General features: G+C 40.7%; 1 protein-coding gene and 1 long non-coding RNA gene across 3 annotated transcripts in view; one reads left to right on the top strand and one right to left on the bottom strand.

Moving 5' to 3' along the window:
* Nucleotides 1-1,628: 1,628 nt before the first annotated feature.
* On the top strand, nt 1,629-26,425 carry LOC144582236 (uncharacterized). The gene is made up of 2 exons (XR_013534661.1): nt 1,629-1,691; nt 23,918-26,425. It is a non-coding gene; the product is annotated as an uncharacterized LOC144582236 (long non-coding RNA).
* The window catches only part of PLG (plasminogen), a 57,007-nt gene continuing 46,852 nt past the window's right edge, over nt 17,661-27,815 (bottom strand). The window contains exons 18-19 of one of the 2 annotated variants that reach the window (XM_017971529.4): nt 18,686-18,831; nt 17,661-18,045 (exon numbers count right to left, since the gene is read on the bottom strand). In XM_017971529.4, coding sequence (XP_017827018.2) covers nt 17,884-18,045; nt 18,686-18,831 — 308 coding nt within the window. In that variant the 3' untranslated portion in view covers nt 17,661-17,883. The remainder of the gene's footprint in view (nt 18,046-18,685; nt 18,832-27,815) is intronic. The other variant, XM_078370423.1, reaches the window with a different exon arrangement.

Below are 27,815 nucleotides of genomic sequence, written 5' to 3'. Positions count from 1 at the left end.
TGGCCACCTATGGTAACATTATGAGAGAGAACACTCAGTGTTTATGTTTCTGTTCCCGGCTTACTTAACATACTGTCCTCTAGTTTCATCCATGTTGCTGTAAACAACAGAATTCCATTATTTTTTATGGCTGAATAGTATTCCATGGTGTGTATATACTACATTTTCTTCATCCATTCATGTGTGGTCAGACAACTAGGTTGATTCCTACATCTTGGCTATTGTGGATAGAGTTGCAATAAACCTGGGGCTGTAGATGACTCTTCCATATAATGATTTCCATTCCATTGGATAAACGCCCAGTAGTGAGATTGCTGGACCATGGGATACTTCTGTTTGTAGTTTTTGAAGGAACCTCCATACTGTTCTTCAGACTTACTGTAGTAGTTTAAATTCCCACCAGTTGTTTATAAAAGTTCGTTCTTGTTTCTCTGCATCCTCACCAGCATGTCATTTGTGTCTTTTTGACCATCCTAATGGGGAGACACAGTAGCTCATCGTGGCTTAGATCTGCATTTCCCTGAGGATTAGTGATGTTGAGCACATTTTCATTCATTTGTTGGACATGTGTAATGTCTTCTTTTGATCATTCAGATTATTTGCTCATGTTTTAATTGGATTTTTTTTTTTTTGCTGTTTTGTTTGATTTCCTTGTATATTCTGGACGCTAGTTCCTTCTCCAGTGAATATTTACACATAAACTAGGCACCGCGCAAGGTTCATTACACAGGTTATTTCATTGACTACTCACACCAACCCTATGAGGGAGGTGCTATTACTACCACTCTCGTCTAATAGAGTTCAGCAGAGGTTCATAGCTTCCCCAACGTCACGGAGCTAGTGTAGCGGATGGAGCCGGATTGGATGCCAGAGCCAGGCCCTCCAGCCCCACGCCTCGCTGCTGCAGGATCCCGCTCGTCTGCAGTCACGGCCACAGGCATCAGTGGTAGTGCCCAGAATAAGCATTTATGGAGCACCTACTGTATTCACAGAACTCTGATCGGTCTGAAGCAAACAAAGCCAAGAGATGGTAGAAACTGGGGAGTTCAAAGCAGAGTGCAGGGCCTGAAGTCACTTCCTGGGCCAGGTTAAAGTGAAGGAAACATTCCTATTTTGATCCCTTTCATTATTTATCGTTCATACCCATAAACACTTTTAAGGGGATTCGTTTTAGATGCAAAGTGAACAACAAATCATTTCTTCCAACATTTTCTTCTCCTGAAAAGGCTCTTTGAAAGCCCTGTTTTGCAGAGACTTGCTCCTTCTGCGTGATGGGTAAATCGTAGGACCTGGTGGATTATGCTACATGCTTAATGTGGAAAGGTTGCTTCATCCCAGACTCTGGAGTTTCCAGAGACATTGTCCTCAAACTTCTGCTTGGGCACTTCCCGCGCCTGCAGGCAACAGCTCTGACGCACTTAGGACTTAAATACAACCCACAGAAGTGCTGGCTTGGCTGGGAAAACTTTTGCTAAACAGAAGAGCAACATTTTTTTCTTTTCTTTTCTGGACTTTGCAAACAGCATTGATTCTCAGCCTTGCCTTCCAAACGTTCCAGCTGGAACATTGCTGGGCAGCGTGGACACAGACGCGAACGTCATCCAGGCCGGCAGGGGGCGGCAGACCCCACACTTCGCCGCGCGCCCCGGCCTCCCTGGGAAGGAGAGTCCAGCTGCCAATGCCTGTCGCAGGTTTGGTCCCAAGCGACTTCAGCCAGCAGACGGTTCCAGTTCTGAGGCTGCAAAATTCGGGTTGGAAGGAGTGGGGCGTAAGGCTGAGAGTGGCGCGAGCAATCCAGGGGCGCCAGGGTGGGAGCCGCAGCGGGCCCGTGGCCGCCCAGAGGACACTGATGCTTCTGGAGCGCGCGAGGGGCCCCGCGGGACCCGACCAAGGCCGCCTGCGCTCCGCAGAGGGGCGGGCACGGGGTGGGGCACGGGATGGGGCACGGGGTGGGGCGCAGGGTGGGGCATGGGGCAGGGGCGTGGACGGGGCGCGGGTGGGCGGCCCCCCTCCCGCAGGCCCAGGGTGGCAGGGCCAAGGCGGCTGGGAAAGGCAGGACGGCTCCCCTGCGCTGCCAGCTGGGCTTTTCTTCCATGTGGGTCCAGGGCGGGAGCCCGCTCCGTCCACCCGCTGGTTCCCGGGCTGAGCCCTGGTAGGTGGGTCGGAGACCCTGAGAGAATTGGAGATTGAAGGCGTTTCTGTTTCCAAGCGCAAGCACCAAGCACGTGGAGCCCCGATGCTCCAGCCCCGGGACTCTGGATTGGAAACTGGAACGGGGAGGAGAGGTTTGCAGGAGGCCGCCCTCCGCCTTCCTCTGCTCTAACACCTGCTGGATTCAGGGAGTCCTGGTACCTGTATTTTTTTTTTTACCGGAAAAAATTCTAACGGCAGAAAAGCCAATGTGATGGGTTATGCCTCCTTAACATGCCCCATTTAACTTGGTTAGCTTCCTTCCACAGACTGACCTTTTTCCTGCAATCAGTGTGATCCTGCGTCAGCTATGCAAAAGCAATTTTTGTTTACTGAATCTGGTTGAAAAGGCAAGAAGTTGCTTCTCATAGGGCACGTTCATCCCCGGTGGAAAGCGATGTGTATGCCCTGAAACACGGACAGCCACATGCCATGCTTGGTTCTTGTGTTTGTTTGTTTGTTTTTTGTTTTTGAGACGGGATCTCGCTCTGTTGCCCAGGCTGGAGTGCAGTGGCGAAATCTTGGCTCACTGCAAGCTCTGCCTCCCGGGTTCAAGCAGTTCTGCCTCAGCCTCCTGAGTAGCTAGGATTACAGCCACCTGCCACCACACCTGGCTACGTTTTGTATTGTTAGTAGAGACAGAGTTTCACCATGTTGGTCAAGGCTGGTCTTGAACTCCTGACCTCGTGATCTACCTGCCTTGGCTTCTCAAAGTTCTGGGATTACAGGCAAGAGCCACTGCGCCTGGCGGATGCTTGGTTTCGTGTAGAACTAACATGAGATGATCTTTTCACTGATTTTTGGAATTGTGGAGCATTCACTTAGGAAAATAACTACGGGTATCAGTGGCTGACCAATATGGGCATTTACTTTGACTGCACAGCAACAGTGCTCCTAGTATTTTTGAGACACGGATTTTATTTGGTGCCTCTTTACAGTATGATCAATTACCTGCTTACTTCATAAGTTATATGGAGTGGCAGAGATGCTTCCTATTTTTTCTTTAGATGTGTTTTCTCTGATTTAAAGAAGTAATAGAGGAGAAATCTTTTTGCGACGTTTAGCTTTTATCCTCCACTATTCTGAAGTTCAAGTTTCAATAATTAATATAAATACAGTTAAATTAATACTTTAAAGGTAGCCGATATGCTTAATAACTGGAAAATATTTCAATTTAAAAAAACCATTCCATCTAGTGTTTTAACCTGTATACTACATATGCATATGTTTTAGAAGTGTGTATATCTAGTCATGTGTATATGAAAAAGTTACTATGTACCGTACTGTTTATACTTTTATTGTCCACCACTAAGACTGTTGTTGACTTTTAAAAGTAGATTATATAGACCTGTGAAACAAGCAACAACAATGAAAACACTGCATTTTTTTTGTGGTTCTATAAACACAGAAGAAAAGTGGAGGTCAGGGTCCACGCTGCTGGTCAGGCATTAAATTGGCATTATCGGCAATCACTGTAGTCTCTGTGAGCGCTGATGAATCTGAATTCCCCGCTTCTCATGCCTTGGGAATTGCTTTTTTGACTAGATTACTGGTTTGAGGTTGGTGCTGTTGTCTTTCCTCGAAGAGGAGAAAATCAGTGCACAGAATTTGATTTAGGTAAGTGGACATTTAGTGCAGTCACAGCAGTGTGCCACACAAAGAAGGAGATCAACAGATGCAGCCATAAGGGTCCCTCGCTGGGCCAGTCGTCACCTACTCCCTGCCATATCTGCACTCTTTCTCTTCTCAGACCACGCAGCTCCCAGAGCTTCAGATCTCTCCATATCCTTCATTAACACCCTTTGAAAGTGGGAGAAGCCCGTGTTCTCCAGGTTGTGGCCAGGAGAGCTGAGACAGAGCCCTGGGGTCCTTTCTTACCATCCCTCGATTGGGGTGTCCTGGTTCTGTTAATTCTATAAGTAGTCATTTTTTAAAAATACTGTTCGTTTTACTCCAGTAGCTCAGCTGTCCTGTGTGAGGTCCATACCCTCAACTCTGTAGTTGATTACATAGTTTATTATTATGCCAATTTAAGAAATGTTAAATATGTAAAAAAGTACAAAGTGAACAAACACTGAAGCAACCTACCAACTTTCCCACAACCTGCAGTTAACAACTGTGAACATTCTGTCATTTTAACTTTTCCCCAGTCCCTGGAGCTTCCGGGTCTCACCCTCTCTTCTCTAACCCAGTCTCCCTCAGCCACACTCACGATGAAGTGTGTGCCCTTCCTGCCTGTTTTGGAACATTTGAAAATTCTTACAGTTTTCTAAAATAAACTTTATATATGTGCATAGTTTAAAGAGTCAGAAAGTTCTGTAAAAAAGCCTGCATTTCCTTCTCTCTTGAGCCAAACACTTTCAGCTCTTTAAACTGATCTTACTGGCATTTACCTCCAACTTTTTTTTTTTGAGACGGAGTTTCGCTCTTGTTACCCAGGCTGGAGTGCAATGGCGTGATCTCGGCTCACCGCAACCTCCGCCTCCTGGGTTCAGGCAATTCTCCTGCCTCAGCCTCCTGAGTAGCTGGGATTACAGGCACGTGCCACCATGCCCAGCTAATTTTTTGTATTTTAAGTAGAGACGGGGTTTCACCATGTTGACCAGGATGGTCTCAATCTCTTGACCTCGTGATCCACCCGCGTCGGCCTCCCAAAGTGCTGGGATTACAGGCTTGAGCCACCGCGCCCGGCCTTACCTTCAGCTTTTTGAATAACTTTCTAACCCTGGTACTTCTTTTTTATTTTTAATCATTACCTATTGATATGGCTTGGATCTGTGTCCACGTCCAAATCTCATGTCAAATTGTCATCCATAGTGTGGAGGTGGGGTCTTTGGGAGGTGACTGGCCCATAGGGTAGTCACTCATGGGTGGTTTAGCACCATCTCCTCGCGCTGTTCTCCTGATAGTGAGTTCTCAGGAGATCTGGTTGTTTAAGTGTGTGCGGCACCTCACCCACCCTTGCTTCTGTTCCCGCCATCTGAGGCTTATTCCCTGCTTTGTCTTCTGCTGTGATTGGAGTCTTCCTGAGGCCTCCCCGGAAGTAGAAGCCTATGCTTCCTGTACAGCCTGCAGAACTGTTGAGCCAATTAAACCAGTTTTCTTTAGAAATTACCCAGTGTCAGGTATTTCTTTATAGCAATGTGAGAATGGACTGACACACCTATGGCCTTCCCTCCTAGAAGATTAGGATTTAACTCTGTTAAATGCACCATCAACATCATACCGTACCCTACACACATGCCACATACACACACATCTCATATGCACACACTATGCACACACACACCACATACACAACACACCACACACAATACACACACATCTCATATGCACACACTATGCACACACACACCACATACACCACACACCACACACAATACACACATACCATACGATATACTAGACACAACACAGATGCACACACACACCATGTGGACCTTACACACCACACACACCATATGCAACAGATATGTACACATCCCATATAGATACTATACATACACACACCACGTACCCCACACACCTCATGTACCACACACCTACAACAACATACACACCATATACACCACATACCACGTACACACCACACAGTACACAACACACTGCACACACCTCACACATGCTAGACACACACCATATGCACACACACCACAAACACCATACACACTACAGATTCACATACCCAGTGGAAAGGGATGTTTATGCCCTGAAACATGGACAGCCACATATTTTTTAATACACACACATCCTTTTGCCATATGTACCTAACATAATTATGTAATTCTATTGTAATTTTGATAAATATTCAGTGTTCATATTTCTTCATGACTATGAAAATGCTATTTATAACTGAGTCATGTAGTATACTTTTATATTTCTCCCTAGAAATCATTACTTTCTTTTCTGTAAGCTTTTATGTCTGTTTTCTAATTCTGAGTTTTATAAACCCTTTCAATGTGTCCCCAAACCCATTAGGCTGTCTAGCGATTTTCTTTGAGAGAGCTCCTGGGGGCCATTGGCCCTGCCCTGGCCCGGCCTGGGTGCACAGGCGGCCTGCTGTCCAGCTGTTGTGGGATCTCCATGGACGGTCATCCAGAAGACGCCATTGCCTCTCTGATATTTGATCCCCTGTTTCTTGAGTCCCACATCTTCCTTTTTCAAAAAATTACTTCCTCATTTTGCCAGAGCAAATCTCTGTATCTGATACTAGATTTCATCTAGTATCATCTTTAGAAAGGATACATGGAAGATATTTTTTTTTTTTTTTTTTTTTTTTTTTGAGACGGAGTTTCGCTCTTGTTACCCAGGCTGGAGTGCAATGGCGCAATCTCGGCTCACCGCAACCTCCGCCCCCTGGGTTCAGGCAATTCTGCTGCCTCAGCCTCCTGAGTAGCTGGGATTACAGGCACGCACCACCATGCCCAGCTAATTTTTTGTAATTTTTAGTAGAGACGGGGTTTCACCATGTTGACCAGGATGGTCTCGATCTGTTGACCTCGTGATCCACCCGCCTCGGCCTCCCAAAGTGCTGGGATTACAGGCTTGAGCCACCGCGCCCGGCCCCTGGAAGATATTTTTTAATTGAGAAATTCTCATAAGAAAATGAACCATCTGAAAGTGAACAATTCGTTTTATGTAGTACATGGCACCACTACGTCTATCCAGTTCCAAAACATTTTCATGAGCCCAAAATACAATGCAGTACCCAGTAAGCTGTTACTTTCTGTGACCCCATCGCAGCCCTTGCTTTCAAGGTTCAGCCGTGTAGCAGGTACCAGTAGTTCGTTCCTTTTTATGGCATATAAACCACAATTTGTTTATCCCCTCACCTATTGATCGACATTTGGGTTGTTTCTACCTTGTGGCTTTTGTAATAGTGCTGCTATGAACCTTCTCATGCAAAGTATTTGGGTACTCGTTTTCAATGTTTTTGTGTGTATGCTTAAGAATAGAATGGTTAGATCCTATGGTATTTCCATGTTTAACATTTTAAGGAACTGCCAAATTGTTTTCCATAGTGGCTGGACCATGTTACATTCCCACCAGCAATGCACAGGATTCTAATTTCTCTACATCCTCACCACCACCTGTTATTCTGTATTTTTAAAATTGTAGACATCCTTATGCATATGGAGTCTTATCTCATTATGATTTCATTGGCATTTTCTGTGACTAATGATGTTAACCATCATCTCATGTGCTTGTTGGCTATTTGTACATCTTTTTTGGAAAAATGTTTATTTACATTCTTGTTTTTCTTTTTGTTGTTGAACTGTAAGAGGTTTTTTGTTTTTGTTTTTTCTCATTGCTTGTTTGCCTGAAGAATACTGTGCTGGCAGCAAGCTTCACTTTTTTTTCTAAACAAGAAGTGGGTTGAGAGATGGCAGTCTCACCCTGTCATCTAGGATGGAGTGCAGTGGGGCAGTCATACCTCATTGCAGCCTTGAACTCCTGGGTTCAAGTGATCCTCCCACTTTGAGGTTCCAAAGAGCTAGGATTCACAGGTGTGAGCTACTGCTCTCAGCCTGGAGATCTTAATATATTCTGGATACCAGCCCTTGTCTATAGGTTTCCTTCATTTATAGGTTGTTTTTCACTTTGTTGATAGTGTCCTTTGGCACATAATAGCTTTTCATTTTTTTCATTACTTTTTGATTATGTTTTCCAGTTTTACTGAGGTACACTTGACAAAAATTTTATATATTTAAGATGCACAGTGAAATGTTTTAATATAAATGTACATTGTGAAATTATTACCATAATCAAGCTAATGAAAATATTCATTACCTCACGTAATACTTTTGTGTACATAAGAACACTTAAGAGCAACTCTTTTAGCAGATTTCAAGTATGCAATACAGTATTATTAACTGTAGTCATCATTGTGTACATTAGATTTCCAGAAGCTATTTATCTTACAAAACTGTACATTTGTATTTTTTGACGGACATCTCTCTGTTTCCCCCTTCCCAAGCCCTGGCAATCACTATCCTACTCTGTAGGAGTTCAACTTTCTTAGATTCCACAGGTAAGTGAGATCACACAGTATTTTCCTTCCTGTGTCTGGCTTGTTTCACTGATAATATCCTCCAGGTTCATCCATGTCAATGCAAAGGCAGGATTTCCTTCTTTATTAAGGCTGAATAATATTCCATTGTGTGTATGTATATCTGTGTGTTACACACACACACACACACACACACACACACATTTTTAGCATCCATTTATCCTTTCATTTATTTATTTGTGTATGTTGAACTATTCTTGTATTCCTGGGACAAATTGCACTCAGTCATGATGAATGATCCTTTTAATGTGCTGTTGGATTGAGTTTTCTAGTATTTTGTTGAGGATTTTTCCACATATGTTCATTAGGGATATTGCCTGTAATTTCCTTTTCTTACACTATTCTGTGTTTGGTATCAGCATAACGCTATCCTCATAAAATGAATTCGAAAGCATTCTGTTTTGTTTAGTTTTTTGGAAGGTTTGAGGAGAATTGCTGTTAGTCCTTTTAATATCTGGTGTGATTTAGCAGGGCAGCCATTAAGTCCTGGGCTTTTTGTTGATTAAAGACTTGTTATTGTTGATTCAATCTTATACTTATTATTGCTCTGTTATTTTGTATGTCTTCCTGGGTCACTCTTGGGAGATACTTTGTTTCTAGGAATTGTAATGTCTCATCTTTCTGATTTTATTTGAGTCTTGTTTTTCTTAATCTAGTTAAAAGTTGGTCAGTTTTGTTTATCTTTTTAAGAACCAACTATTTTATTTCTTTTTTCCATCATTTTTCTAGTCTCTACTTCACTATTTCTGCTGTGATCTTTATTATTTCTTTCCTTCTACTAACTGTTGAGTTAATTGTTTTTCTTCTTTGTCTAGTTTTTTGAGGTGTAATGTTAGATTGATAATTTGAGATCTTTCTTCTTTTTTGATGTGTTTATTGCTAAAAGCTTCCCTATTAGAACCACGTTTGCTGCATAGTGTAAGTTATTGGTATCTTAGTGTGCCCATTTTCATTTGTCTTGAGTTTTAAACATTTATCTTTATTTATTTATTTATTTTCACAGTACCACGAGTTGTATTTTATTACACAGTAGCCAGAGGAAAATTATTTGCAAACAATAACTGCTGTAGAGCTATACTCTCTAGTTAAATATTTTTTCATTTCAAGAATTATTCCTTAACAAATGTAACATTTAACATTACAAAAAAGAAAACAGACATATTTACAAAGAGCAAAGGCAGTAATATTGTTTCTCTAGCTATAAATAAAAAAATTAAAATACATAAAAATAAGTTTTTTAGATTCATATAACCTTCTTCATACACTACATAAATACATTCAGTAACTCCTGAGCTGCTTACTGTGTAGCTACTACTGTGAAATAACTACATTTATCTTTTAATATCTTCTTTGACTCATTGATTGTTCAGGAGCATGTTGGTTAATTTCTGTGTATTGGTGGATTTTCCAATATTCTCCTGTCATTAATTTCTAGTTTCATACACTTATGATCTGAAAAGAATACCTGGTATGATTCCAGTCTTCTTAAATTCGTTGACTTGTTTTGTGACCTAACCTATGATCTATTGTGGGAAAGTTCTGTGTGCACTTGAGAATAATGCGTATTCTGCTGCTGTGGGACAGAATGTTCTGTGTATTCTTGTTAGGTCCATTTGACCTAAAGTGCAGTTTATGTCTCATGTTTCCATACTGGTTCTCCGGATGATCTGCCCATGGCTGCCAGTGGACTATTCAAGTCTGCTACTATGATTATATTACAGTCGAGCTCTCCTTTGAGATCTATTAATATTTTTTTAGTTGTTATATGTAGGTACTCAAATTTTGGGTATATATATTAATAAGTATTTATAATTGTTATCACAAATTGATCTCTTTATCATTATATTATAATCTTCTTTGTCTCTTTTTACAGTTTTTGACTTAAAGTCTGTTTTACCTTATGTAGATTGAGGTTCCTTTATCCAAAATTCCTGAAACCAGAAGTGTTTTCAATTTTTAATTTTTTGGAATATTCGCATTATAGTATGTTTTGGTTTTTTAGAATTTAGAATTTTTTATTTTGATTCCAAAATAAAATAAAATATTTTATTTTTTATACATTAAAAAAATTCATATTCTTTGCATTATGATATGCTTTGACTCTGTATCCCCACTTAAATCTCATCTTGAATTGTAATCCCCATAATTGCCACATGTCATGAGAGGGACCCAGCAGGAGTGACTGGATCATGGGGGCAGTTTCCCCCATGCTGTTCTCAAGATAACGAGTGAGTTCTCACGAAATTTGATGGTTATATACGTATTTGACAGTTCCTCCTTCACACACTCACACGGCCTTCTGCTGCTTTGTTAAGAAGGTGCCTGCTTCCCCTTTACCTTCCTCCATGGTTGCAAGTTTCCTGAGGCCTCCTATTTGTGCTTCCTGTTAAGCCTGTGTAACTGAGTCGATTAAACCTCGCCCTTCATAATTACCCAGTCTCCAGTGGTATTCTTTATAATAGTGTGAGAATGGACTAATACACATTGTATTACTTTTTTAGCATCCCTAAGCACCAAAATCCAAAATGCCCCAATGAGCAATTCCTTTGAACATGTCTGTATTTAAAATTTTATTAATTTTGAAGTATTTCAGATTTCAGATTTTTGGATTAGGGATATTCAGTCTGTATAACTACATCTGCTCTCTTTTGGTTTCCATTTGCATGGAATTTTTTTTCCATCCCTTTACTTTCAGTTTATTTGTGTTCTTATAGGTGAAATGAGTGTCATGTAGGCAGCATATGGTTGGATCTTATTTTTTAATTTATTCAGCCACTGTATGTCTTTTTATTGAAGAATTTAATCCATTTTCCTTCAAGATAATTATTGTTAGGTAAGGTTCTAATATTACCATTTTGTTAATTGCTTTCTGGCTGTTTTGTAGATGGACGCTTTGTTCCTTTCTTCCTCTCTTGCTGTATTTCTTTGTGATTAAGCAATTTTTTCTAGTAGGATGCTTTGATTCCTTTTTATTTTTTTGTATATCTACTTTAGGTTTTTGCTTTTGAAGGTGAAGTTCCGTGATGCTTACAAAAAAAATCTTATAGTTATATCAGGCTATTTTGTGCTGATAATAACATAACTTTGATTGCATAAAATCTCTGCACTTTTATTCCACATCTCCCTGCATTTAATTTTAATGTCACAATGTATATCTTCTGATAGAATATATCCCTTAACAAATTATTGTAGCTATTATTTTAAATAGTTTTGTCTTTTAAACTTCATGCTAAAGATATAAGAGATTCATACTTTTATACTACAGATATATGTGGCCATCATTAAAGTATTTGAATATGCTGAATTTGACTGTGTACTTACTTTAACCAGTGAGTTTTATGTTTTTGTGTTACTAGTTAGCATTGTTTTATCTTGCAGACTCTGTTTAGCATTTCTTATAAGACAGATCTGGGGTTAATGAATTTCCTTAGCTTTTGTTTGTTTGGTAAGGACTTGATATCTCCATTTCTGAAGCACAGCTTTGGTGAATGCAGTATTCTTGGTTTGTAGTTTCTTTCTTCAGCACTTTGAATATATTAGCCTACTCTTTCCTGGCCTGCGTGTGGAACCTGTTGAGAACTTTGCTGCTAGCCTTACTGAAACTCCCTTATATGGGATTTGCTTCTTTTCTCTTTCTACTTTTAGGATCTTCTCTTTGTCTTTGAGTCTGACTTTGTTTTGATGTAGTTATGTTTGAACTGAATTTAGTTAGAGACTTTTGAGCATCTTGGACCTGAATGTTGATATCTTTCCCTAGATTTAGAAAGCTTTCTGTTATTTTCAAAGTAAATTTTCTACCCATTTCTTTCCTCCTTTGTGGATATTTGCTCTTTTCATGCTGCCTTATAATTCCTATAAGCATTTTTTTTACTCCTTTGATTTTATATTCACAAATAACCTGTCTTGAAGTTCACAGATTATTTCTTCTACATGATCAGTTCTGCTTTTGATGCTGTCTATTGCATTTTTTTAACCTCATTATTTTTCCAGTTTCAGAAATTTTGTTTGACTTTAAAACCGTTTTAATCTCTCCATTACATTTCTCATTTTGGTCTTTTATTGTTTTTCTGATTTTATTGAATTCCTTGTATTTTCTTGAAGTTTAGCAAGCTTCCATCAAATAATTATTCTGATATCTTTGTCAGGCTGTTAATGTGTCTTTATTTCTATGGGGCCAGCTACTGGGATAATATTGTGTCTTTTGATGGTGTTTTATTTTCCCTCCTTGTTTTTTCATAGTATTTTGTTGTCTTACATTAATGTCTGTACATTTAAAGTAGGAACTGACTTTAATCTCAACAATCATCAGTTTCTCATTCGGTATTACTTGTGCTCCTGAGATTGTGTCTGCTGCATCTTTATGGTGGAAGCACCATTGATGGGGCTTCTGCATCTCTTCCTAGTGGCTCAGTCAGGGATGTTGTGTCATTAGCCTGAAGTGCCCACAGTGCGAGCATTTACACCATGTACACTGGCAGATACTACCTGTCAGTGCTTGATTGTCCAAAGTCAGTGTTAGGCATTTATCAGCACACCACTAGGATATAAAGAAGTGGAGAAAATAAGAGAGGGTGGCATTTCAAGATCTTTGCCTCTAAAGAACAGAAAAGTAAAGAATGGTAATGGAAGGATGAAGTAAGACTGAGAGAAGTCTGGTCAAACAGGAAAGATCTGAATGTGTTTGAAAGCTTCTCCCAAAAGACTGAAGATATGGGAGAAAGGGTTGATCACTATAGTGAGACACCCAAAGAGACAGGCCTAGATGAGTGCTGGTCCTGGGGTACACACGAGGACATTTCTTCCAGTGTAAGGTAACAGGAGGAATGGGAAGGAGAGGAGTAGGTGAGTGACAGTGTTAGTGAGCAGGCACAGAAGGAACTCCTCCAGCGCTTCTATTTCCCTGTGATGCAGGAGGGGAGGCCTTGGGTGTTGGACCCTGAGAAGGCAGTTGGTCAATCACTGTGAGATGCGTGAATAAACCCACGGCTGCCAGGTGTACAGGGGCCATAGCTCAGGATTTGAGGGAGGGAGAGAACATTTGAAATTCTGGCAAAGGAGAGCTGAGGCACTGATCTGGGATGCAGAGGTTGCTGTGACTGAGAGCTACTCCAGTGAGCAATATGGGGGCTTCACAGTGAGCAGTTCCATGGGAGAGGGCCCAGCTATGTCTTCCTGGAGAGGGTAACACCTTTCCCTTAGTCCATAGGTATCCTGACATCCATCTGTGGTAGCTTCATGATGCTTTTACCTGAAACCAAGGGTATTGCCTTGCCAGACACAGTGGATGATGTAGAAAACTTGTCAGCCATTGTCCAAAATTCAATGCACCCTAAATAAAAGCATTTTAAACCATTGAGGAAAGGAAGATATTGAGAAAATTGAATATGCATAGGGAGAAATAACAATAAATCCTCATCTTACATCATAAGCAAAAAATTCAAAGTAGACATAAAAGGTTAAGTTAATGTAAAAAACTCCACCAAAGCTAGATAAGAATATGCACTATTTTTAAAATGTGGTTGTGAAGAGGGAAGCATTTCCATGTAAAGTGCTAAGACTCAGAAGTGATCTAAAGGGAGAAACTGATGATGTGGGAAGGTGGAAATTGCTGGGATGTGCAGCAGCAGGGGATTAAGTGTGGCTTACTCTACAGAGTGAGGAGGAGTCAGTTCTGTTTAGACGGAATGGCACAGGCAGATTTTCAAGACTGATTACAAAGTGAAACGTTGCTGAACGGCATGTTATAGTATTTATAAAAAACTAAAACCAAAGGCAGTCCCTTTCTGAAGCTGGATAGGAAGACAGATGACACACAGATGAAAGACAGGCAGATAACAGGTAGATGGATGATAGACAGATAGATAGACAGACAGACAGATGGTAGATAATGGATAGATTGATGAATAGATAATAGATGATAGATAGGTAATAGAGATAAGTAGACAGAGGAAACAGAGAGAGATTGAGTTTTAGAGGCAGGTGTTTAAATAGTGTACAAGGAAAGCTAATATCCAGCCAACATATGAACATGAAGAGTTAGTTATATCAATAAAAATTCACATTACTCAAGTTCTTTCTAATTTTCTATTTGAGAATTTTCACTAAAAAGATAGAGAATATGAATGTGAGAATGTATAGTAAAAGATGTAAAATAATAAGCTATGTCCTCTGGGGACACAAATGGGCTGGGAAGAGGGGTAGGGTAGAGAGGGCCATCGCTTTCCTGTCAGAAACTTCTCTACTGTTTGATTTTTTTAAAAATTAGAATATGTAGTCTTGTGTTGTTTGTGTAATCTTTAAACATGATTTAACAGCTAACTTAAAAAAGAAAAAGCAGTCTTCGTAATGAACTGGAAAATAAGGATGTGGAACTCTAAATTTTTTGAATATTTCAAAATTACTGAGGAAAATGTTTCTTCCCTTTGATTCTACTCCATTGACTGCTGCCTGTTTACACAGTGAGAGTGATGCATTCATTCTTGACCCAATCAGAGGTCAGATTTATAAACTCACCAGGAAAAAAATGGAGGAAGAGGGAGTCCTTTGAGACCAGGGCTCTTCTGCCACTTCAGCTGCATTAAAGTTAAACAACTGGGAGAGACTGGTTTTGGTTGGTGAAGGGCAGTGGGGTGGTGCAGGATTGTCCCAATGGAGAGCAAGGAAAATCAATATCCAATTAATATCTAAACATGAGGAATTATACCAATAAATATTTAAGATACACAGATTCTAATTTTTTCTGTTTATAATTTTTTATAATGAAAAGTTGGATGGATTAATTTAATTATACCTAGTCCCCACACTTGAATAAAATCAAGTGGAAGTATGGTTTACAGTACTACAAGTTAAGCACATTGATTGTGATCCATGATTATTTACCCAAAAAAAACGACTGCATGCTAAGTTACTGAAACCTGTTAGTGGATTCCCTTCTAAAACTGCACTGCTTTTTCCTAGCATTTCTGCTGGTTTTTGTTCATGTTGGCAGCTCATTTCTGAACATATGTTAATTCAATAGAAATTCATACAGAACTGAAATGCTATAATGCGAACTAACCTCTGTCTAGGGCCTGAAAGCAAGTCGAAAAATGAGCCTGAAGTGATTTTTGTTACCTTTGAGTTGGGATTTCATCAGAAGTTAGGTGTGTGTATTTGATCAAAACCAGATATGCCATTAAATCTAACAGAAGACCGTCCTCTAACTAGTTGCATAATCTTTCATAAGGACTTTCTCCTTTCTCCTTTGTTTTTTTCAGTCCACATTCCTATAAATGTGGCAGGAATAAGAAAACTCCAGTTCCCAGCTGTCACCTTTGAGGCCCCTGCCAAAGATGGAGGGCAGGAGCTGATCCTCCTTGCAAAGCTGTACCTTGCAGAGGTGCACGTGTGCATTTCAGCTATGCTATGCCACACTATTGTAATACTGAATAAAGACTTCAATCTGTCCAAAGTATTTTTATATAATATTGGATGCTTCTGGCTGCATCATATGTAGCTGGCTTAAAAAAAGAGCCTGTCAGGTGCACAGCTCTTCCTGTTTTTCTTCTTGTGTTGGAGCAGTGGTCTCTGACTCATTAGGATAAAGAGAGATGAGAGAAGCCCCCCACCTGATTCTCCTAACAGTTCCATCAAGAATGCAGGGTTTGCAAACCAAGGATTTGGGAAATTTGCACAGAAATGTTCATCAAATCTGATCAATTAAGGGACTAAGCCCATAATTGAAAATTCTGAAGATTTCAGGGAGGATGAAAATTTGGGAATCCTGTTAATGTGGAGACTGAATCACAGGCACCTGGGCCACTGGGTGTGACATTCATGTTCTCTGCTCACCTTGGTTTCTGCACGCCTTTGCAGTGTGAACAGGTCAGTAGTCTCTCCCGTCCACCTTCTCTGTAGCATCTGGTGTTCCAGGCATGGTTTAGGCCCCGTTCCAGCAATAAGAAACAATCTGCTCTGTAATCTGAGGACTTGGCTCTGTTATTTATAAAATAACGTTGTGGTCCTGAGATTATTCAGGACATTTTTGACCCTACTTTAGCGAACACCTAGAGCCACAGATTCTCTTCTTTACTGAACAAATCCCATGGATTATGATTTCTGGGTCTTAGGATTTTAAAAGTAAAGGGATATTTTTCATGTATTTTTAAGTTCGGTTCTCATGGTGCCTGTGGTCAGAAGTTTCCACTGAGTCTTGGCTCTTCGACTTGTCGTGGAGAAAAGCTTACATTTTAATTTAAAAGAAAGGTCAATTATATCCATGCTTAACAGGATTAGCAGAAGCTTTATAAATGACTTTATGGAGACTTACAAGGGATTTGATTTTTCTTTTTTGTTATCCAGGCTTTTGAATTATGGAACTTGTATGTTCTGCTTTGTGTGGTATATTCATTTATCTTTTCAGATGCAGTCTATATTTTATGCTGAATTTTTAAAATAAAATACTTTATGTGGCCAGACAAAATTGGTACCAAAAGGAAACCTCAACAATGAAGAACAACATTTCTGCAGGGAGAACAGGTGACAATATACATGAAGTGTGTGCAAATTGTCAAACAAGCATCTTCATCCTTAGTGCACATCATAAATGAATAAGAATAATGCATTTCTCATTGAATAAACACGGCTCTTTGAGGATTGGAGTCTACATTCACCCTTGGCTCACAGTCACTTGCAGTTTTGCTCTTTTCTGTATTTCTTTGTGGCAAAATGGCTGTTGCACTGTTAAATTGTATTTTGAAAGGATATTTTTGTTTGATGACAAAATTTTAAATTGTAAAAAATGTACATTTGTCCTTTCTCTTCCTTCTAAACATGTCACTGCCACAGGTCATTCTCCTGTGACAGTGAGCGGCAGACTGGTTAAAAACCGGGCAGGAAATGAGCGATGGGAAATAAGGGGTCCACCTTCAGTATTAGCTTGCTGTCCATTCACATGCTCCTGGCACCCGTCCTAGACTCACACGTGCTCCAGAATAACATTCAGACTCTCAGCTGCTCTTGTGTTATACACTCATGGCCCAGTTCACTCCCTGATATACCCCTCTCTGCTCTGGGTCCCCTCTGGGCTCAAGTCGACAGTCAGCAACAGATTTCATTCCCAATGACAGAACCGGCTCTCAGGGCTCTCCGTACATGTTGCAGCTTTGAAAACGTTCGTCTCAGTGTTAGGAATAAAGACAGTGGAAATGTGCGTCAAGCCCTCGTTAGCCGATGAGGCAAATGCGTGGACGACTTCCAAGGAATACTCGGCTCTCCCCTCTGTGACCTCAGCCTTCTCCGTCCTTTGCCCGGCTGTTTCTTATCAAACACAGTCAACCCCCTCAGTCTGCCCATTTAAAATTGGTGGGGTGAACCAAGAACGTGAAAATGTTGAAGACAAAAGCCAAAATGTACTCAAATCAACGTTAAGTACAGAGTTTATTTTTAGCAAATGTCATAGCTATGTCATCTTATTACAGAAACCAGCAGTCAGACAATGATACAAAAAGTGCTGAGGTCTGGCGTAGCTGGTAGCTGGGGACAGTGTCTTCATTTGGTTACTGTCAGTTATTTCCAGCATGCTGAATCCCTGCCCACGTTCCAGCCTCTAGGTGAGTCGATGCTTCACTCTGTCTCCCGTCCAGTTAATTATTTCTCATCACTCCTTCAATCCAAGTAACATACCTTGAAACACGAACATAGACGCCAGGCTTATTGGGGCGTGCACAGCCAAGACCCCAAGAAGTGACTCCTTGTAAAATGTATTTGTCCTTCTCGAAGCAAACCAGAGGCCCTCCACTGTCACCCTATACAGAGGGAGAGAAAAATCCATGTGAGGGCAATGCTGCCAGCCTTTTAATAGGGGATACCACCCTTCTCTTATCCATACGTACATTTTCCCAGTAATTGAAATCAGAAAGGCACTTATGAGCATATTACTTGAGCATCTGCAGTGCTTAAGTACTTGGCAAAGTGTATTCAGCAAAACCACACCACTTAGTTTTTCCTGGGGAAAAACAAATCCCTGTGAATCCTGTGCGATCCCTTCCTATGTTGGGGTTTCCTTTAGACTGGGCTAGCCTGGGCATCCTTGTAAAGTGTGTGCAGTTGGTCTCTGTCCTGTGCCCTCTACCTCCTTCCCTGCTGGAAAAGTCACCACTTTAGTCCCTAGCCACTAGCACACCCCAGGAGGGCGAATGGCTTGAGGTAGTTACAGACCTTATAACTCCCTTGCTACCCATCTGGAACCCGAGCCCCAAGACCTCCCCTTAGATGATCTGAATATGTGTTCAGGCACAGATCTAGGGAGTTTCTGAGCAACACTTAGACTGGGGTCTTTAGTTGACAAATCCTTCTTGAATTTGCCACCTGGGGACTGAAGCCTAGGGGGCTGAGACTGAGACAGGAGGACACAAGACTAAGCTTGGTCTCTTGATCTTTTCGTACCTGGCAACTGTCAGTGCCTCCTGCCAGATGCCCAGCACAGAGCTCGGTGGATTTGACTCTTCCATTCAGAAGCTCGTAGCGATTGCACACTTTATTCTCAATCACGGGGAGCTGGGCTTCCTTGAGAACGCCAACCCCAAAGGTACCTGTGTTTAAAAAGATGAAAGAAATGGTTACCGCTCCCAAAACATGATCAGGAGGAAGTTCCAGAAGATCAGAGCGGCAGTGCTGGGCCTCCTGTCTGTCCAGGAAGCTGCGGAACACAAGGCAGCTCCCAGTGCCGTGGGACCCTCTGACCCTGCAGAGTGTAAACGTCATACACGTCTCTATGTTCCCGAGGCCTGGATTTAACAATCTGGGCTGTGTCATGGTGCTTTGGGGTTGGTTGTTTACTTTTTGCTTTTAAAATTATAAATAATAATGTTTACAATGTAGAGTCTGGAGAATGTAGTTGCTATTGTTGTATATACTATTTTTTCAGACTTTTTATATGCTTCTTTTACTTATTACATAATATTGCAAAATTTCATCTCGATTTTTTTCCCAATGTTGCATCATGAGTTTTTTTTTATAATGCTACAATCTTCATAACTAACATGTTAATGGGGAGCTACTGCTGAATGGTCATGAGGTTTCCTTTGGGGATTAGGAGAATGTTCTGGAAATACGGTGATGGTTGCACAACGTTGTGAATGTACTAAATGCCACTCAGTGGAACCTTCCAAAATGGTTAAAATAGTAAACCTCATGTTTTGTATATTTTATTGCAATAAAAAAGAATAGTCATCATTTACCAAGAATTAACCTTTACGGGCGCAAACTTATAATGTGGTGCATCTCACTTAATCCTCACAACAGTCCTATGAAACAGGGGCTTTTGTCATTCCTTTTCTACAGTTAAGGAAACTGAGGCTCAAAGACGTTGTGTAGTTGAGCTTGAGCCTGGGTCTGCAGAGTCACTGCCCAAATGCTCCCTCCTCGTGCATGTTGGCCCTACTCTTGCTTCCATGGTTCCACATCTTTGTTCATAAAGCTCACTCTTATTCCTTAATATTTTCTGAGCCTAAGTTCCCATAAATCATACAGGCATATTTCTGTCTTACAGTAACACTGCCAAATTATTCTTTAAAAGGGTGTGACAATGTACCATAATCACTAGAAAATAATCGCTTCACCTCACTTGTATGAGTGTTTAAGTTTTAAAATATTAGCTGATCTAATAGGTTGAATTGTCCCGATTCATTTTCCAATTTACACTTCTTTGACAATTAGGGAGAGTGAACATTCTCCTAGTTGTATTTCTGCCTTTGTGAAAACGTGCTTTATTTTCTTTGCCAAATCGAAAAAGAACGTCGGCAAATTTGCCAGGGGAAATGCTGTTTTTCTAGATGGACACACCTAGGGATGTCTCAGTGTTCTCACAAATCATCCAGTTTTCCAGTTTTGCAAGCCCAGTTTTCATTAGAATCTTGCAAAAATCTTTGCTTTGTGAGCTTTCATTAGAATCGAAATTCTAATGAAATCTAATGAATTGAAATCCCTCCCTCTGTATAGGGATTAGAATTAGATGGCACAGGCAAGAACTGAGGCACTCTCTATTACGTCCCCCAAAGCTTTGACTACACTTAGATCATCGTCTTGGGTTCAGAAAACTGACACTGAATCTGGAGTTTACGTGAGCAGGGTAGAAGAGGCTTGTCCCAGCGCCTTGCTCCAGAGCCCAGCTCCGCCCTACCTGCAGGAAGGAAGCTCCTCTTGACTACCAAGCATCAGGCAGTGGGTGCATCCCCTGGACTGTGTAGATGTGTGAGGGAGCACCCTTCTCAAAATATTTTGCTGAAAATTAAGTTAGGTGTCACTGCTCTGGGATCTGCTCTCTGAGCAAGGCATACATCCTGATAAGGGGAAAACCCACCATGAATTGTTGGGAAATTGATGCAGTCTGTGAGTAGGTGCTGCCTTCCAGTGGTAGATGTAGAGATGTCACCTCTGAGGGCAGGAAGCCCTGTGGATTGAAGGCCTCCCCGATGGGGCCTTGGGGAGATGGCAGCAGGGAAAGTTCAGTGGCAGGATCTGCCCACTAATTGTGGATGACAGCTGACCTGGAAAAACCCCTTGGCCTCAACACCTCCAAACTCTGCATTTGGAATATCCAAGTCAGGGAACATCTGGAAATGTGAAGGGGAGAGCAGGAGAATTTCAACCTCCTTCTGAGAAGCTGAGAACACCCATTGATCCAGTGTCATTATTGACATGTAGAAAACTGATGAACAGGCTTGAATTATGTTTTGTGACTCATCCTGATGATTGGTGGTGGGACAGAAGAAACAGTGGGCTCTGGGCTCAAGGCCCAGCTACAAACTGGTTATGTGATGTCTATTGATAATGATAGTGATGGTGGTAGTGGTGGAATGGTGGTGATGATGACGGTTGTGATGAGGGTGGTGGTAATGATAATTGTGCTGGTAGTGAAATGATGGTGACGGTTGTGGTGGGTAGTAATGATGATCATGGAATGGTGGTGATGATAGTGATAGTGATGGTAATGATTATGCTAATGGTGGTGGTAATCGTAGTGCTATTCTGTTGATAGTAGTGGTGATGGTGATGATGGTGGTGATGGTGATAGTGGAGATGATTGTGTGGTGATGATAATGGTGATGGTGGTGGAATGCTGGTGATGACAGTGATAGTGATGGTAATGATTATGCTAATGGTGGTGGTAATCGTAGTGCTATTCTGTTGATAGTAGTGGTGATGGTGATGATGGTGGTGATGATTGTGTGGTGATGATAATGGTGATGGTGGTGGAATGCTGGTGATGACAGTGATTGGTGGTGATGGTGATGGTGATGGCAGTAATGATGATGGTGGTGGAATGGTGATGACAGTGATGGTGGTGGTAGTGATAGTAATGATGATGGTGGTGGTGATGATAGTGATGATGGCGATGATGTTGAGGGTGATAATGCTGATGGTGGTGGTAATGATAATTGTGATGGTAGTGGTGATAATGTTGGTAGGGATGATGATGGTAGTTGTGGTTGCAATGTGGATGGTGATGATGATGATGTATAATCTTAATCCTCACAATGACCTTATATGTTGGTACAGATTAGAAAGCTGAGGCTAAACGAGATTAAATAACTGTCCAATGTCACATGGAAGATGGGAGAGCAAGAACTCACACCCAGATCCTTACGATTTTAGCTTCGTGCTTTCATCAGTTGAGGAATTAGAGAGGATATGTTTGCTTTCTGGCTGCCCAGCAGCCTGACACTCTACATCCTATAACTCTGTTGAGGGAACTACCCTTTGCTCCCTTCTTGATATAAGCACAGTCCTGCATCCACCTCCAGCATGGAGCAGCTGATGCAGGTTGGAGTTAATCAGTGATGGGTTTAGGGGCAGGCTGGTGACTCAAGTTTGACCTCTCAGAGCTGGAAGGCTGTTGTTGTGTAATGGGGAGAATGGCCTGCCTTATTTCTTTCCTGGCAGAGCCAGAGCTGCCACAGCCACAGCAGTCATGAGAATGTCACCTTTGTGCCCAAGAATAATGCCTACTCCATGGTTGGACAGGGCCTGGGGCCATGATGTGAGCCTGCAGAATTTTTAGCTCACTAAGAATTTCCCATTTTGCTTGATCCAACTTAAGTTGGATTTCTGTCACTTGCAAGAGAGATTCATGTTAGATACAACTCTATTTCTTCTTATTGTTAGGGTCTGCCATGATGGAGTTCTTAGCATATGCTCGCACTTGATTCACTTTCTTATTGTTTCTCCTCCAGCAGCCCTGCAGCCCACATTTCAGCTGATGAAACAATCAATGAGACTTCATGACATTTTTTTTTAAATTGACATGGAGTCTTGCTCTGTCGCCCAGGCTGGAGTGCAGTGGCACGATCTCAGCTCACTGCAACCTCTGCCTCCCGGGTTCAAGTGATTCTCCTGCTTCAGCCTCCTGAGTAATTGGCATTACAGGGGTGCACCACCACGCCTAGCTAATTTTTTGTATTTTTAGTAGAGACAGGGTCTCACCATGTTGGTCAGGCTGGTGTCGAATTCCTGACCTTGTGATCTGCCTGCTTCAGCCTCCCAAAGTGCTGGGATTATAGGTGTGAGCCACTGCACCCTGCCAGAGAGTTCATGACTTTTCTATGTCCTGATAGCCAGTAAGTGGGAGCCAGGTTTAGACAGTTCAGGTTTGTCTGTACCATCCCACACCTTCTCTGAGCCTCAGGTTTCTCATTTGTAAACTAGGAACAATAATATCTAATTCATAGAGGTTTGCAGCATTTAAACTTAAAAAAATGCAAAACACTGGGAGCAGCCTGGCCCACCTATAGGTGTTCTTCATTTGCCAAGGTTCCTTTTACTTGGCCTTAATGCTCCCAGACTCAGCAGTGCAGAAAGAGGGATCAAGAAATCATGGAGGTAAAGTTTTTAAATAGTAGGAAAAGCACAGAAAAAGGAAAGCCAACTTTGAAATCATCTAGACCATTTGTTTTTAACCTTTTTGTTAAACAAACAAAAAAACCCACCTTTTTTTCAAATGAAAGCTTATGCAAAGGCTGATGCAAAAAACACCACTTGAAAATGCTGGGTTTTTCAATGAGGGGTTAGAGCTGAGTGGTACAAAGAGGTAACATGCCTAGTCCATGTCTGCCTGTCTAGTGGCAGAGTCAGAACACATATCCAGGGCTTCAGACTCCTAATGCCCTCACCAGCACCTCTGAGAAAGTGGAGCAGGGATCTTAAGACAGTCTTAGTCTTTCAATGGCCAAAGGGGCTAGGCTGATGGATATAATTGTCAGGGCATAATGCAAAGAGAAGAAGGAATCCCTAAAATATATTACAGGTACTGATACCACATCCTGCACAAATGTTCCCTCTCTTGCTCTCAGCTGTCAATCAATGCTAAATACAATCCTAGACTTGGGGCCATGGGATGTGTCTGCCTCTCCCCCAGCTATAGGTCCCCTGTTTAACACCCTCCTACACACATTAGACATGTGGGTATTTGGGAAGAAGACTAGTTTAATTATAACTTTTGTTGTTATTGTTTTACATTATGTTAAAGCCAGTCTGGCTAATTTCACATGAAAAATAATCTAACACTCTTGAGGGCTGGGTGAAAACCTCACTTATCCGGAGCAAGAATATGAATGCTGAAATTACGGATTAAGAGACTCAAAGACATTTACTGTTTTTTTTTTTTTTTGCATGTTTTAGGTGTAAGGGAAATATATAAATAAAAAATGGATTATACCCCAAAGCTTCAACCACCAAAAATACCTTGCTAACATACCCCACTATGAAACCAAAGACAAGAAATCAGCTACAAATAAAGATCCTGCACAAGACCCTGTAGGAGGGTGTAAAAACATCCAAAGAACAAGTCTATTGGCTGTATTCAACCTATACTGCAGTTAAAGGAATATCCACACACAGAGATAAGAAAGAATCAACACAAGAACCCCAATTACTCAAATGGCCAGAGTGTCATATGTTCTCCAAACAACCCTACCAGTTTTCTAACAGGGGTTCTTAACAAGGCTGAGCTGGCTGAAATGACAGAACTGGAATTCAGACTATGGATAGGAATGAAGATCATCAAGATTCAGAAGAATGGCAAAATCCAATCCAAGGAAATTAAGGATCACAATAAAATGATATAGAAGCTGAAAGACAAAATCACTGGTATAATAAAGAACCTAATATATCTGACAGAGCTGAGAGTTGAGAAACAACCTATAAGAATTTCACAAAGCAATCCAAGTATTAATAGCAGAATAGACCAAGTTGAGGAAAGAATCTCAGAAATGGAACACTGGCTTTCTGAAATAAGACAGTTGGAAAAAATAAAAAAAAGAACAAAGTAGAATGAACAAAACCTCCAAGAAATATAGGATTATGTAAAAAGGCCAAATCTACAAATCACTGGAATCTCTGATAGGGATGGGAAGAAAGTAAACAATTTAGAAAACATTTTAGGATATTGTCCATGAAAACTTCTTCAACCTTGCTAGAGAGGCCAATAGTCAAATTTAGAAAATATAGAGAACCCCTGCAAGATTCTACACAAGAAGATCATCTCCAAGACACATAATTATCAGATTTTCTGAGATAAAAATGAAAGACAGAATCTTAAAAGCACCAAGAGAGAAAGGACAGGTCATCTACAAAGGGAACTCCATCAAGCTAACAGGATACCTCTCAGCTGAACTTCTACAAGCTAGATGAGATTGGGGCCTATATTCAATATTCTTGAAAAATGTCCAACCAATATAAATTTCATATCCAGCTAAACTAAGCTTCCTAAACAAAAGAGAAATAAGATCTTTTTCAGATAAACAAACATTGAGTGAGTTGGTTAGCACCAAACCTCCCTTACAAGAAATCTTGGAAGGAACACTAACTATAGAAAGGAAAGATGGCTACCAGCCAATACAAAAATACACTTAAATACACAAACCAGTGACAGTATAAAACCACTGCACAAGCAGGCCAGCATAACAACACAATGACAGCATCAAATTCACACATACCAATAGTAACCTTGAATGTAAATGGGCTAAATGCCCAACTTAAGAGGCACAGAGTGACAAGCTGATTAAAAAGCAAGACACAAAGGTATGCTGCCTGCAAGAGACCCATCTCACATGTAATGACACCCATAGGCTCAGAATAAAGGGACTGAGGAGAATCTACCAAGCAAATGGAAATCAGAAGAACAAAGCAGGGGTTGCAATCCTAATTTCAGACAAAGCAGACTTTAAACCAACAAAGACCAAAAAAGACACAGAAGGGCATTACATAATGGTAAAGGGTTCAATTCAACAAGGAGACCTAACTATCCTACATATATATATATGTGCCCTACACAGGAGCACCCAGCTTCATAAAGAAAGTTCTTAGAGACCTACAGAGAGACTTAGATGCCTACACAGTAATAGTGGGAGACTTCAGTATTCCACTGACAGTATTAGATCATTGAGGCACAAAATTAACAAAGATATTCAGGACCTGAGCTGAACATTGGACCAAATGGATCCGATAGACCTCTGTAGAACTCTCTTTCCCAAAACAACAGAATATACATTATTCTCATCACCACATGGCAATACTCTAAAAATCAACCACATAATTGGACATAAAACAATCTTCAGCAAATGCAAAAGAACAAACATCATGCCAAACACTCTTTCAGACCACAGCACAATGAAACAGAAGTCAAGATTAAGAAGATTACTCAAAACCATACAATTACATGGAATCAAACAATATGCTCCTGAATGACTTTTGGGTAAATAATGAAATTATGGCAGAAATCAGGAAGTTCTTTGAACCAATGAGGAGGAAGATATGGCCTACCTGAATCTCTTGGGCACAGCTAAGGTCGTGTTAAGAGAGAAATTCATAGCACTTAATGCTGACATCAAAAAGAAAGATCTCAAATTAAGAACCTAATATCACAATGGAGAGAATTAGAGAAACAAGAGCAAATCAGTCCCAGAGCTAGCAGATGGCAAGAAATAACCAAAATTAGAGCTGAACTGAAGAAAGTCAAGCCATGAAAATTCGCTGGAAAGATCAACAAATCCAGGTGTTGGTTTGAAAACAGTAATAAGATAGGTAGGGTGCTAGCTGGGATAATAAAGAAAAAAGAGAGAAGACCAAAATAAACACAATTAGAAATGACAAAGGAGATGTTAGCACTGACCCCACAAAAAATAAAAATAACTACCAGAAACTACTACAAACAGCTCTATGCACTCAAACTAGAAAACCTAGAAGAGATGAGTAAATTCCTGGACACATACACCCTCCCAAGACTGAACCAGGAAGAAATTGATTCCTTGAACAGACATGAGCTCCAAAATTGAATCAGTAATAAGTAGCCTACTAACCAACAACAAACAATCTGGGACCAGATAGATTCACAGCTGAATTCTACCAGATGTACAAAGAGGAGTTATGACCATTCCTACTGAAACTATTCAAAAAATTTGAGGAAGAGCATCTCTTTTTCCAATTCATTCTATGAGACCAGCATCATCCTGATACCAAAACCTAGCAGAGAGAGAACAATAAAAACATCAGGCCAATATCCCTGATGAACATTTATGCAAAAATCCGCAGCAAAATACGTGCGAACCAAATCCAGCAGCACATTAAAAAGCTAATTCATTATGATCAAGTAGGCTTCATCCCCAGGATGTAAGCCTGGTTCAACATATGTAAATCAATAAATGTGATTCATCACATAAATAGAACTAAAGACAAAACCCACGTGTTTATCTCAATAGATACAGAAAAGGCTTTTGATAAAATTTACCACCCTTCATGTTGAAAACTCTCAATAAACTAGGTACTGAAGGAATATATCTCAAAATAATAAGAGATATCTATGGCAGGCCCACAGCCAACATCATACTGAATGGGCAAAAGCTGGAAGAATTACCCTTGAAAACCAGCTCAAGATAAGGACACCCTGTCTCACCACTCCTATTCAATATAGTATTAAAAGCCCTGGTCAGAGCAATCAGGCAAGAGAAAGAAATAAAGGGCATCCAAACAAGAAGAGAGGAAATCAAACTATCCCTGTTTGCAGATGACATGCTTGTAATCTAGAAAACCCCATAGTCCAAGCCCAAAATCTCCTTCAGCTGATAATTTCAGCAAAGTTTCAGGATACAAAATCAATGTACAAAAATCATCAGCATCCCTATACACCAACAACAGCCAAGCTGAGAGGCAAATTAGGAACACATTCCATTCACAAAAGCCACAAAAAGAATAAAATACACAAGAATACAGCTATTCAGGGAGGTGAACGATCTCTACAATGAGAATTACAAAACACTGCTCAAAGAAATCAGTGATGACACAAATGAATGGAAAAACATCGCATGCTCATGGATTGGAAGAATTAATATCATTAAAATGGTCATACTGCCCAAAGTAATTTACAGATTCATTGCTATTCCTATCAAAATGCCAATGACATTCTTCACAGCACTATTAAAAAACTATTTTAAAGTTTATATAGAACCAAAAAGGAGCCAGAATAGCCAAGGTAATCCTAAACAAAAAGAACAAAGCTGGAGACATCACATTACCTGGCTTC

Source organism: Callithrix jacchus, chromosome 4 (genome assembly GCF_049354715.1).
Source record: "Callithrix jacchus isolate 240 chromosome 4, calJac240_pri, whole genome shotgun sequence".
NCBI classification, from domain to species: Eukaryota; Metazoa; Chordata; class Mammalia; order Primates; family Cebidae; genus Callithrix; species Callithrix jacchus.
Note: the sequence above shows the minus strand (reverse complement) of the source record. Positions and strands in the feature narration are given on the sequence as shown.